General features: G+C 37.6%; 1 protein-coding gene across 2 annotated transcripts in view; it reads right to left on the bottom strand.

The window, feature by feature from the left end:
- TSHR (thyroid stimulating hormone receptor) overlaps positions 1-12,159 on the bottom strand; it is a 72,581-nt gene that overhangs the window by 18,804 nt on the left and 41,618 nt on the right. For both annotated transcript variants that reach the window (XM_054826382.1, XM_054826383.1), the window contains 4 exons: positions 10,242-10,316; positions 8,918-8,992; positions 6,198-6,275; positions 5,151-5,219 (listed from right to left, as the gene is read on the bottom strand). In XM_054826382.1, the coding sequence (XP_054682357.1) occupies positions 5,151-5,219; positions 6,198-6,275; positions 8,918-8,992; positions 10,242-10,316 (297 nt within the window). The remainder of the gene's footprint in view (positions 1-5,150; positions 5,220-6,197; positions 6,276-8,917; positions 8,993-10,241; positions 10,317-12,159) is intronic.

The raw sequence follows: 12,159 nt of genomic DNA, 5'->3' as shown, positions 1-12,159 counted from the left end.
TTAAGCCCTTTTATTTTTATAGGTACCTCTTTTAAATGGAAAGAATAAGACTTTGGTAAATACTGATTTGATAAAGTAAGTTTATGTATAGCCAGTACAGCTCCTTCCAAGAATGCATTTAATCCTGTTGTTACTGATAGCTAAATGGTATTGAATGTCATTTAAATACGCTGCAGAAAAGAAAACCGCAACAGTGCTACTCACGTGTCTAAACAAATGTTGAAAGTCTTAGAAATCACGTGGGTGAAGTGGAAAATCTGTCTTCAGTGGGGACACTAGAATAACAGTCATTTTGGAAAGTTGGTGGAAGGCAATCAGGCAGACATGAATACCACAGTGCAAAGTGTGCGGGAAATCTGGAGTAGGATATGCTGATGGTTTCATAGCGCTAGTAAAAGAAGGCGCTTTTTTCCTTATTCAGACATTATAAATGCATGCTTCATAAAGCAACAGGTTAGAGAGTCCGCATAAGGAAAAGCAGCTTTTGATTTCAGCTGGAGTGGCACGCGTGCTCTGCTTCAAAATGTTACAGTCTAAAGTCTGTTTTATAAGAGCAATCACCAGGCACTGATATTCTGCAACTCTGCAGGACCAAAAAAGCCAGAGACTACACCACAGCTATAGTCTCCAAAAAGGAGTATTACATATGGATGAGAAAACTTCCTTAAAAATAAGCAAAAGTATGAAAGTTCAGTTATCGAGGGCATTCTGGGCGCTCTTTAGGCACACCATTTGGGAGCTACAGAGCAAACATGAAAAGTGTGAGATGGCAAAACGAACCCAAAATCCTCAATATTCAAAATATTCAAAATCTTCAACTGAGATGAAAAACTGAAAAATGTTGAAAGGTCTGAAGATATTTTTACAAAATATTTTATTTTTACCAAAAGTGTATTTTCTTCTGGGGGTTAAGGCTATGAAGGAAAATTGCTGACCAGCTACTTCAACTAACTACCATACAGTTCCACATACCTTTCTTTTTTCAGTGTAAAATATTTCTATTTCTCTTCTTCCATAGTCCAAGGTCATTCATGCCACCCTCCATATTGTATCTGGACACGCCTTTCTTGCTGGTTTTTTTAAGTTGGATTATTTCACTCATAAGGCTTTTCTGCAGTCTCACAACCGATTTTATCAGCACAAGGAGTGATGTAATAAGAATGGACAGCCAGATTAGGGTAAAAGGGAGGTTTGCAAAATTTTCTTCCAAAGGATCACTTCGTTAAAAACCACGTAAAGTTACCAAAGTTCCTAGCTGGAATACTTCACTGGCTTATGAAATGATGTATTATTTGATAGTATCTGCTTGCTTCCTTTCGGCTTCTGATTTTAAAATCGGGCAGCAGAGCTTAACAAACAAGAAGAAAAATAACATGTTGGCCACATATTTAAGTATCATTACTGTAGTATTAAATGGACTCTGGACATGCAAAATGTTATTCTATCTATGCATCCTGTTGGATTATGAAATGAAAGTTAAAGAAAGGGAGAACAGGCAAAAGAGATTCATTGGTAAATGAGCAGTATTAAGGATTCATCGTATGTTTTTTCTACATCATTGTTTATCTTGACTCTCAGCTAAGCCAAGCATTGTAAGTGATCCATGAGAGTGTATACTGAAGTAAATATATTCTTTTGGAGTTTATTTTTGTAATTAGATTTTGAGATTGCACACTTTCCATTTCAGTAATTTAGACAGCTCTGTAAAAGCTCATCACAAATATATTTTGCCATTCACTGGAAATATGTTTTAAAAAATCTTCTTTCCTCACCAATTTCCTTATGGAAATAAACATCGGTGCAGGAGCACCACTTTACAGAATTCTGCAGGAGTGATGCAGTTCATGGACCTTAATGATGTGTTAGAATGAGGCATTCAGGTTTCAGATGAAGGCTGTTCAGTAAAAGTATCATTCGGCCCTTCATTCCTGGATCTTTACTTCCCTGCCGTTATAAAACATATACAGTGATACTGTGGTTTGCTATAAAATGCAGATGCTTGTTGGATGAGAAGATTTATTAGGTAGTGCTATTATTCAATATGATAACAGAAACCATTTATGCACTGTTCCACACCTATATCTGCAATGATTGTTTTGACCTCCTTGAATTACACAGGTCTTTTAATACTGCAAGAGTGGTAGAAAGGCACGCAGCATGGTAGAAGGTAGTCTTCGACATTCCCCAAATGTCTTCTGATTTATGGATGAAACATGGAGTCTTTGAATGATTTGTCAAAAATGAATTCTTGTTTTTGATTGTTTTCCTTTTTTACTTGTTTTTCTCCTTGAGGTCATCATTCAAAACCCATTAAAACTTCTTTCCCTCACTCTTTCTCTTAGTTTCTTTTTGCTCCTAGTTTCATTAAGTCCAAAGAATGTTGGATCAGACCCAGAGGAAAATAGGGTACTTTCTTCACTGTACAGTGGTAGAAAAACAGGAGTTCAAATTAGAAATGTCAAAAATACAGAAAATGAAATATTTGCCTTTTGCATTAATTTAATGCTGCTGCTAGAAACAACAAATCTCCAAGCTTGCACTTAGCAAAATTATACCTTATCTTGGCATATGGTAACCAAACTACTTCAGAAAATTAGTTGAGAAATATCAATGTAGTTTATCAAACAGATAAAGGCTTTACCACTGATGTTCAGCTCCCTAGTTTGCCTTGTAAATTTGGAGTAGTGCTTTGCTCCAAGTAAATGTCATATGATTTAATTAGGAGAAAACTGTTTGTTGTAATAAACAATTTTTACTGCTGATAAATAAAGATCTGAAAGTAAGCCTGGTTTTAGTTATTTTGGATTTTTTTTTTTAATTTGTTTAACTGGCGCATCATAGCCAGTCTCTGGAAAGAGTCACTTAGAATCATAGAATATCTCAGGTTGGAAGGGACCCATAAGGATCATCAAGTCCAACTCCCTGCTCCTCACAGCACTACCTGAAACTAAACCATATGACTAAGAGCATAGCACAGATGTTCCTTGAACTCTGACAGGCTTGGTGCTGTGACCACTTCCCTGGGCAGCCTGTTCCAGTGACATAAAAGAACGTTCTCCTAATGTCCAATCTGAACTTCCCCTCATGCAGCTTCACTCTATTTCCTCGTGTCCTATAACTGGTCACCAGAGAGAGGAGATCTGCACCTCCCCCATCCACTGCCCCCCTTGAGGAAGTTGTAGACTGCCATGAGGTCACCCCTCAGCCTTCTATTCTCCAAGCTGAATAAACCAAGTGACCTCAGCTGCTCCTCATGAGTCTTGCCCTCAAAGCCTTTCAGCATCTTGGTGGCCCTCCTCCGGACACACTCTAATAGTTTGATGTCCTTCTTACACTGAGGTGCCCAAAACTGCACACAGTACTCGAGGTGGGGCTGCACCAGTGCAGTGCAAGGTGGGACAATCACCTCCCTTGACCAGCTAGCTACGCTGTGCTGGATGCCACCCCAGGACACAGTTGGCCCTTTTGGCTGCCAGGGCATACTGTTGACTCATATTCAACTTGCCATCAACCCAAACCCCCAGATCGCTTTCCGTGGGGCTGCTCTCCAGCCTCTCATCCCCTAATTTCTATGTGTAACCATAATTACCCCATCCCAGGTGCAGAATCCAGCACTTAATCTTGTTAAATTTCATATGTTCAGTGATTTCCCACCTCTAGTGTCTAGCCAGATCTCCCTGTAAGGCCCTCTAACCTCAAGGCCTTAATTAATACTGAAATACCCTTAGCGTACTAATCACAAACTTTTTCTGAAAGTAAGGAAGCAGTATCTGCAGAACCTAGTATGTGTTTTCTGCTTCTCTACTTCTACCCACTCCAATAAAGGAGATGTTTAGGACTCCAGATCTTCTAAAGTACTTTTTCACTTAATTCTTTAATAATAAGGAAAATTCCAAAGAGACCAGAAGCAATACCACTTGCACACTGTCAAAGAAGCAGAAAGACAAATTCCTACAAAATCATCTGCAACCTATGTTTCATCAAAAAGCAAGAAATGGAACAGCCAACACAGTTCATATATTGGCTAAGGCTCAGAAAGTTTTTAAGATGTATTGCATATACAGCTTAGAGGGATTCAGTCAAGACACTGGGTTCATTCTGCCATATTTTACATCTTGCAATTTCTGTGGGCCCTAGTGCACACACTATGTCATCATGAAAAACTTCCTTTCTCATATGAAAGTTGAAAGTAACTGAACTAATGTGACTAAAATAAGACCTATCCCAGATCTTTAGTTTAACTCAAACCTTTTCAAAATTTAAGAAGTCTAGCTAGCTGTTAAGAAAAAAAAGAGGGAGTTTGGAAAATTAAGACCATGTGAAGGATGCTTTTATAGAATTCTTTTGATATTCAAGCACGATTTAAAATAAGGTACTGAAAATAATCAATTTCTATCTTCATGCCTCTCTGGTTAATTTAAGAGCTCACAATGAAGAAATCTCTTTACTCATGAGATTGCCAGCCAGACTCTTCAGTTGAGCCTCTGAAGGACCAGAGTAAGCTCTGCCAAAGTGAATGGAACCTCTGGAATTGAGATTTGTTCTGTGTTAATGATAGAGGCAGATGATTTTGGGTATGGTGTAAGAAGGATATTCACTCGCTAAGTATTAGTTTTCCAGAAACTACAATAAGAAGGTGAAGAGGAAGCTTAAATGGTTGCTTCTTGCTTTTGAGATGCCCATGTCTCATTTCTAGTGCAAGTGCCTGGTTCCTCTGAATTGCTTCCAATACCTTACACCACTCTCTTTTTTGCAGATAAGAAATTTCTGTGAACAGGTTGCTACCATTATCAGTGCTGCACTTACTAAAATAAACTGTCTTGTAGAGTAAAACAGCATAATTATCTTCCAAATTGTCTTAGAAATGTTACTGATCAAAAGAAATTTTATTGTAGCTTCAAACCAGAACAAACTTCACACTGGAATTACCTGCCATGATTTTATTTCTGAGCTATAAATATACATAGCAAATGAAAGCACACTGCAAAAGACATTAAGCTCCCATACTTTTATTACTGGCTGAAATTAATATCCTCTCTTTGCTCCTTAAAAATAATTAGAATAGGATATGTATTTGAGAGCCTCCAACAAGCATAGGGTATTTATTATATAATATTTTTTCTGAAAGAAGAGAATGATCTGCTACTTACATAGCATCCAGATTTGTCCCATTAAAAGCATGGCCTTGGATGCTGGTAAAACCATTATTGTAGAGTTTGCTGCAAGCATAAAAAAATAAATTAGTGTATTTTGGGTTGCTTCAATACTGAATACCCAACATCTTATATATTATTTTTCTTCACAACAGCACATTCATGGATGCATTAATTTTAATCTCTTGAAGCAGCAGCAATTATAGTGCAAGGTCAAACAAATGCCCAGCAGCATTCTTGAGTGTAGTTGAATCAAGATTACCATATGGCAGGTGTGCCATCTTTTACTTCTTTTTACAGCAAAAATAGAATTAGACTAAAACACTTTGCTGTAACTTTCCCACCCTCAAACTAAAACCAAGGAAACAAAATTCTGCTAGGAAGGCAGATGATTAAGGAAGGCTGAAGAAATGAATACCTAGCAAAATAGGTATGATTTTACTATAAGGCCTACCTGAATTTTTAGAGTTCATTCTTTTGCTCGCTTAGAGCAAAAGGATTTTATTTAGAATTTCTTTAGAATTTATTCTTTTGCATTCTAGTGCTCTTCCCCCTAGTTCAGGTCATAACTTGTTATGGTTATTTTCTATCCCCTCAACATCGAGTATGACTTGCATAACTGAACTTTATTCAACAATTTTCCTTCAAGTATAACTCTTCTGACATTTGCCACCCATTAGTTTCTACAGTCTATGCCACTTAGGATGCAAAAAAGTTAGACACAGTTCTAACCATGCTGTAGCTTTACAGAAGGAGAACGCTGCAAACTTTTCCCTTTGTTTTTCGCCAATATAACCATTCACTGCATTAGGGTGATACCAAAGCAAAACCACTTTGGTCAAGCCAGTTTAAAGAAAAGCAGCAGGCCTGCTTCAAATCACTGTCAAACTGTTTATGCAAACTAGATTAGGGATACTACCTCTCTATGGTATTTCTCTGTTACAAACTACTAGAGAGTAGGGCAGGGATTTTTTTTAAAAAAAACCATTTTACCATATGCTTGAGAGAGGTAATTGCCTTGTGACTTAAACTGGAAGAACTTACAGAGTTAGAGATTCATTACAAAGCCCATGGAAAGCATTTGCAGGCACTGAAGTCATGAAAGGATTATCTGCAATTTCACTGTAAAAGAAGACAAAACATCATAATCAAATATCTGCACAACAGAGCTTCTCCAGAGCAATTTTATTATTAATTGTTCTCTGCTTTGATAATAAATAAAAGTGTAGAATAACTTGTTTAGTTATATCTAAGTCCAGAAGATACATGTGGGATGATTAAGAATTGAGCACGTTCCAGCATCCAGGAAATTGTGAAGTAGGTGGGGTTTATAGTCCTGGTGAGGTGTGCCAGCCTGCGTGATTATAATGGTTAACAGCACGCACAGCTCCCTTACCTCATAAGCTGGAGAATTAGCAAAGTAAATAGTGCTGCAGTGTCAGCTGAGCCAGCCCAAGTGACTTTAGAGATGAGATCCTGCTCTCTAGCTAAGCTCAGATAAGACATCAGATAATACAATGTTCAGCACAGAGGCATTTCACTTTACAGAACTGCATCTAGCACAACTGACATAATTTATTATGTAATCTAGCCTAATGATTCTTCTTAACTCTTGTCCAAATGAGTGTTTCACTGTCTGTCCTATCTTAAATACTTTTTTACTCCCATGCTGCAGTCTTAATAAATACTATGTATCTTCAGACCAAAATTCTGTTGTGACAAAAGGGACGAAGAAAAACTAGAGAGATTACTATTTCTAAAATGGAGAAAGGAGAGAGGAAAAAGCTGGTAGAAACAAAGGGCTGATTGGGGTTTCAACGTCAGAGGCCTACAGCAAACATAGCATCTCCAGGTTATGGAGTGTGAGTTAGCACAAGGCTTACCTCTAGTCTCAGAAGATCCTTGGGAGGGAAGATTTTATTGCTCACTACAGGTCTAGACTCTTTAGCAAAATAACCAGCATTTCTACATTGCTCTGAGGTTTGTCTTGCCAATCGCAGGCCGTGAATGCCGTGGGGACTGGCCACTCTTGACTAAGAATGCCCCTTAGCAGCACTGAAACAGTGCCTGGGGTAGACCATCAATCATGTCTGAGCAAGTCACCTTCTAGCATAACACCTCTCATTTTTAGTAGCCTTTTACCTAGCCCATCCAGCAGCCAAACCTCTTCCAGCTGAACGCTGCTACAGGATTGTGAACTCCTCTCTAGGACTTACTGACCAAGATACTTTCACCTTCTGTCAGCCCGCAAGTCTTCACCTGAGCTGCTCTTCCCCCTTAGCTTGATTACAACCCAGAATTTGAATTTAAACTGTGGGTTAAGGCACAAAGATAGATATCATCTTTGCTTTCTGAATACAAAGAAACACCTGCTTTTTTTTTTTTTTACAGCAGAAATCTTTGTTTCTGAAATACCTTTAAGGATAATAGTGGGAGATCCCTCTGCCCCCATTTGTGTTCCCATTTTCTTTCTCCAAGAAATTGTTCTGCAATTTGCTTCAAGCCATATTAAAAAAAAAGTGGGGGGGGGGAGGTGGTGTCTCTAAATCAGTTAAAGTAAACAGGTTTTAAGATATGAGAAAGGAAGGTCTTAGTGTTACGTAGGAGTGCCTCATGTGAACATGCCCAACTAAATTAACAAAGCTTGCTAGTAGGAAAATTCGTTCCAGCTGAGGACTTTAGTTAATGACAGATGGCTCCACCTAGGAAGTCTAGCTTAAAAGTAGGCAACCGTCAGTCCTGAGGTTTTGGTCCTTCAGTGGGACTATAGACTTGTACTTGAAATGTGACTCTACAAGTAATGTTGGGCAAGGGTATTTAGACAAACTGTGTGTTCATAGAAGCTTATGCTGTCAATCTAAAAGCACAAGTATCTCATTCAACTACTATGAAAAGGAGCAAGTGACAAAAGGGAATGAGTAGTCCTCTTTATGATAGACATGCTGTACCAGCCTCAGCTGACCTCACTACTAAGGCTGTCATGAGACCAAGATGCTCTAGAGACTTAAAAGCTCTACTTTACTTCTCAGCTTTAGTGATTTGCTTTTTAAGTTCCTTTTCTATTTTCTTTATTAAAATATTAATTGTATGAAGCAACATATTTTGGATAAAGTAAGTCTTCACCAAAATCTTCTTAAAAATGTGAGCTCAGCCAACACTGAGCTTTTTAAAGGTGTAGTGATAAACAGTTGCTCTCAAGATTGTCTAGTTGTCATGCTCTTGAGGTTTCTGTGCTCAGGGTGGGGTCAGAAGAAAGAAGGCAGATAGATAGCCAATGAAGGTTATGATTCAACAATATAGGAACTCAATGAAGCGTAGTATCAGAAAATGTGTAATATAAGCTCAACACGCCAGCACAAATTTGTTAATGATAATAGGATAACTTCACGCTAGCAGGCTGTATATGTCCGATCAGGACCTGTGTGTCACACTAACCTGACTTCAGACTAACTCAGGTATTGCACAGCCATTACAAAAACAAAATAAAAGAAAAAGGCCTGTAGAAGTTGTGTGTCGTGTGCTTTGGTTAATTCCAGAGAAATGCGCTTGTGTGTCCATGTCTCTCATCCAGGTCAAATGTATAACGCTAGGTGACTGGCATTTTCCAGATTTGGTACTAATGAACATTGAAATATAGCTTGAAGAAAAGTGCTTTGTCAGACTTCTTATTTTTTATTTTTCTCCAACAGAGAAACCTTCACTACAGGTTTTCTTGAGATCTGAGGATGGCAGTATTCTAACCAGCTGTGAGGACAGATACTTACAGTAAAAAGTTCACATCAGATGAGTAGATTTTGGTGAGGTCTGGAAATGCTTTGAGTCCTGTATTAAAAATACCACTGAAAGGGAGAAGAAACAGAAAGAATTACATGTACTGGATCACTGAACAACAAACAATGTATTTAAAGCATTCAACAGGTGCAGGATGGTTATTTCATCCTCTTTATTGTCAATCAATTCATTTATAAGCAGCTGTCCAAAATATAAGGATGCAAGAACAATTAAAAAAAATCAAAATACCAGATTTATGATAAATTATAGAATCTAAAAAATGGGAACACAGAATAAGACGACAGCTAAGGAGATCTGCAGAGGGAAGTAGCCTGTGAGGTGGATAGGGAGAAAAAAAAATTATAACTCTGGATTCACTTGAGAGATTAAGGCTGCTTCAGACAATGGTCTAGACCCCCAAATCCTCTGTCTTTCACTGAGGCTAAGAGCTGTTCAAACAGCTCTAAAAAGGGAAACTGTCTTCAAATGTGAATATAATTAATGTTCCTTATTTCTGAACTCCTCTAGAGTGGAAATAACTTAAGAAAATATAGTTCTCAATTTTTAAAACTATTGTCCTCAAATGAAATTTTTTTTGACTACTTTCTTTTTATTGCTTTCAGACCTACAGGAAAAATCTGGAAAAATCTTTCTTCCTCACTGCTACCTTCCCTACCCGCCCCCGCGAGTCCTTTCTAGAGTCTTCCAAACATCACTCAAAATCAAGTTATTGTCTTGCTCATCTCTCTTTCCTATGCTATAATTTTAGAATTTCACGGTTTGCTCACTCTGTGCTGCTGTTTAGAAACTTCATGGGAATACAAAGAATTCTTCAAGATTTCTTTCTGCCATAGAGGTCGTATGAAATCAGGTGTCTATAAATGGGTGTCACATTTAGCAGATGGGTATGCTTTGAAACCCTGTGTAAATACCTAGTAAATACAAAAGATGCATGTGTTTCTATTGTGTCCCTTCTTCCCACTATTCCTTACAAAAAATATAGTAAGACAGCACTGATCATAAGAAGAAAGCTAGCTGTGGAATTTTACCAAGGAAACATAAGTGTATTCCAGACATTTAATGGATAAGAAAAATGGCAAAATTACTGATGAATTTGTGAATATGTTTTCCTTTCTTGCAAAAGTAATTAAAGTCCCAACCCCTTCCCTAACTGGCTTTCTGTTATTAAAATAAAGCAATAGGGACAAACATTGCAATCAGTTCCAAAATGAAACGCAAAGAAACAAAACTGCTATAGTGTGGAGAGTCATCTGGGAGGCTTAAATGCCAACTTGTTAACAGGTACTAAATACTTACAGGTATTTCAAAAGTGGGAGGTTCTTAAAGGCATCTGGATCTATGTAATCCAAGTTTCTAAGATTTCGAATTTCACTGTAAAAAAGGGAGGAACATTGCCACATTGATTAATAATATTTGATTATTTATAACAACAGAAATCAGCCATGTTAAAATGAAATTTCAGGGACTTAATTCCTGCAATGAGCTTTTGTACTGACAACACTAGCTCAAGACCACTATGTATTCTGAGCAATCTTACACCGATGAGTTATCATCTGGACAGATGTGGTGCTGGAGACTGGCTAGGTATCAGGAAGCTGGGTTTTAAGGATACCTCTGCCACTGGAATCATTTTTATGGGATAAAATCAACACAGCCAAGTTGTCTGAGAAATAAAAGTGGGAAAAGAGACATAAGACAGTAGATAAATCAGTATGTAGGTACAGATACCAAGACTTCAGCCTCTCTGTATACTGTTGTACTGACAAAACGGTTCTGCTCCACCTTTCAAGTCTTCAGTTTTTACTTTGTTTACTCCAACATTGCAGGGAGACAAGGATTTACCTTTTACTTGCATGTTAAACTGATGTAATTAATAGCTATACTACTACTATATACAGCTATACTGCTGTTACAGTGCTGTATTCATATATTCTTCATGTCTGTTAGCTACTTTGAACAGTACTGTTTCTGTATTTACAAGAAATCTTCTCAGTGTCAGTCTCTTGCTTCTCTCATATTATTTTATTAGTTATGTAACTATCACACTCCCAACAGTGGAATTTGCTCCAGTTGAGCAAACTGACATGTTTTTTCCATCACTGACTACATTTAAAATGCTGGACTCATGAGCTTTCTGGCCAGATATTCCTTTGTTGTGGACCAAACATATTTCAGGAAAGAGAGTCTTCAGATCAGCCTTCAGCCTGGAAATGGTTAATGCATTGGAGTACCATAGAGTCATCGGGTTTTGGCTTGTTGCTATTCATAGTATTCTGCATAAACGACTTGGATGAGGGTACTGAAAGTAACAATTCAAAATCTGCAGATGGTACTAAAATTGGAAGCATGATAATGCGATGAGATTCAATCAGATTTTGATTTATTAAGTAATTGGGCCATGAGAGGGCATGTGCTGTTTAACAAAGGGAAATGAAAAACTAATTAATCTGGGAATAAAAGATTTAAAACTGCCAGATGAGACAGTTGGCACAGTAATCAGAGAAAATCTTAAATAATGTGAGTGAGGAAATCAATATGATTCACCTGAATGTTGGGGAAAGGTTTATGTCCCTGCTGTTCAATTTCCTTGAACTGGTAATGCTGGGATTAGGAAAGAAGTATACTTTAATATATACTGTATATATATTTGCATTTCATCCAACACTCTGTATTGCAGGGGTTTCTTAAAGCCCAAAAGGAAGAAAAGGGATCATTGTGGTAAGCACTACAGAAATCAACAGGAGACAGCCAGTTACTTAGATGTCTCTAGAAAGTATGAATGAGAAGGAGGATGGGAGAGGTATAAAAAGGTAAAAGGTGATTTGACGAAAGTGAACACTATGCTTAAGAAAAAAAATCAGGAGAAAAAATCCAATTTTTCCTATTTCTAGTCCAGTCAAATATGCCTCTTGCACTTAACTGGCTGAATACACGGCCTCTCGTATCATATGCATGAAAAAGAGAAAGATCTTCAAATTCAGTTCCGTTCATGAACTGTGCTGCTGTCCTTGTTTTGCACACTCAAACATCATTAATCTCAGAGTACTGGAAGGATTCTCCCCCTAAAATCACAGATTTAAAGGATATCTATAGCTCCATCAATATGGGAGCCTGTGAAGTTAAGGAGAAAAGATATTTGAATAGTTCTGATCTCATCAGTTAACAGGATAGTGATACAGAAATTGGACTTCACAATTTCTTTTACATTAGTCAG

Source organism: Grus americana, chromosome 5, assembly GCF_028858705.1.
Source record: "Grus americana isolate bGruAme1 chromosome 5, bGruAme1.mat, whole genome shotgun sequence".
NCBI lineage: Eukaryota > Metazoa > Chordata > Aves > Gruiformes > Gruidae > Grus > Grus americana.
The sequence above is the reverse complement of the archived record's forward strand: the minus strand, read 5'-3'. Positions and strand labels throughout refer to the sequence as shown.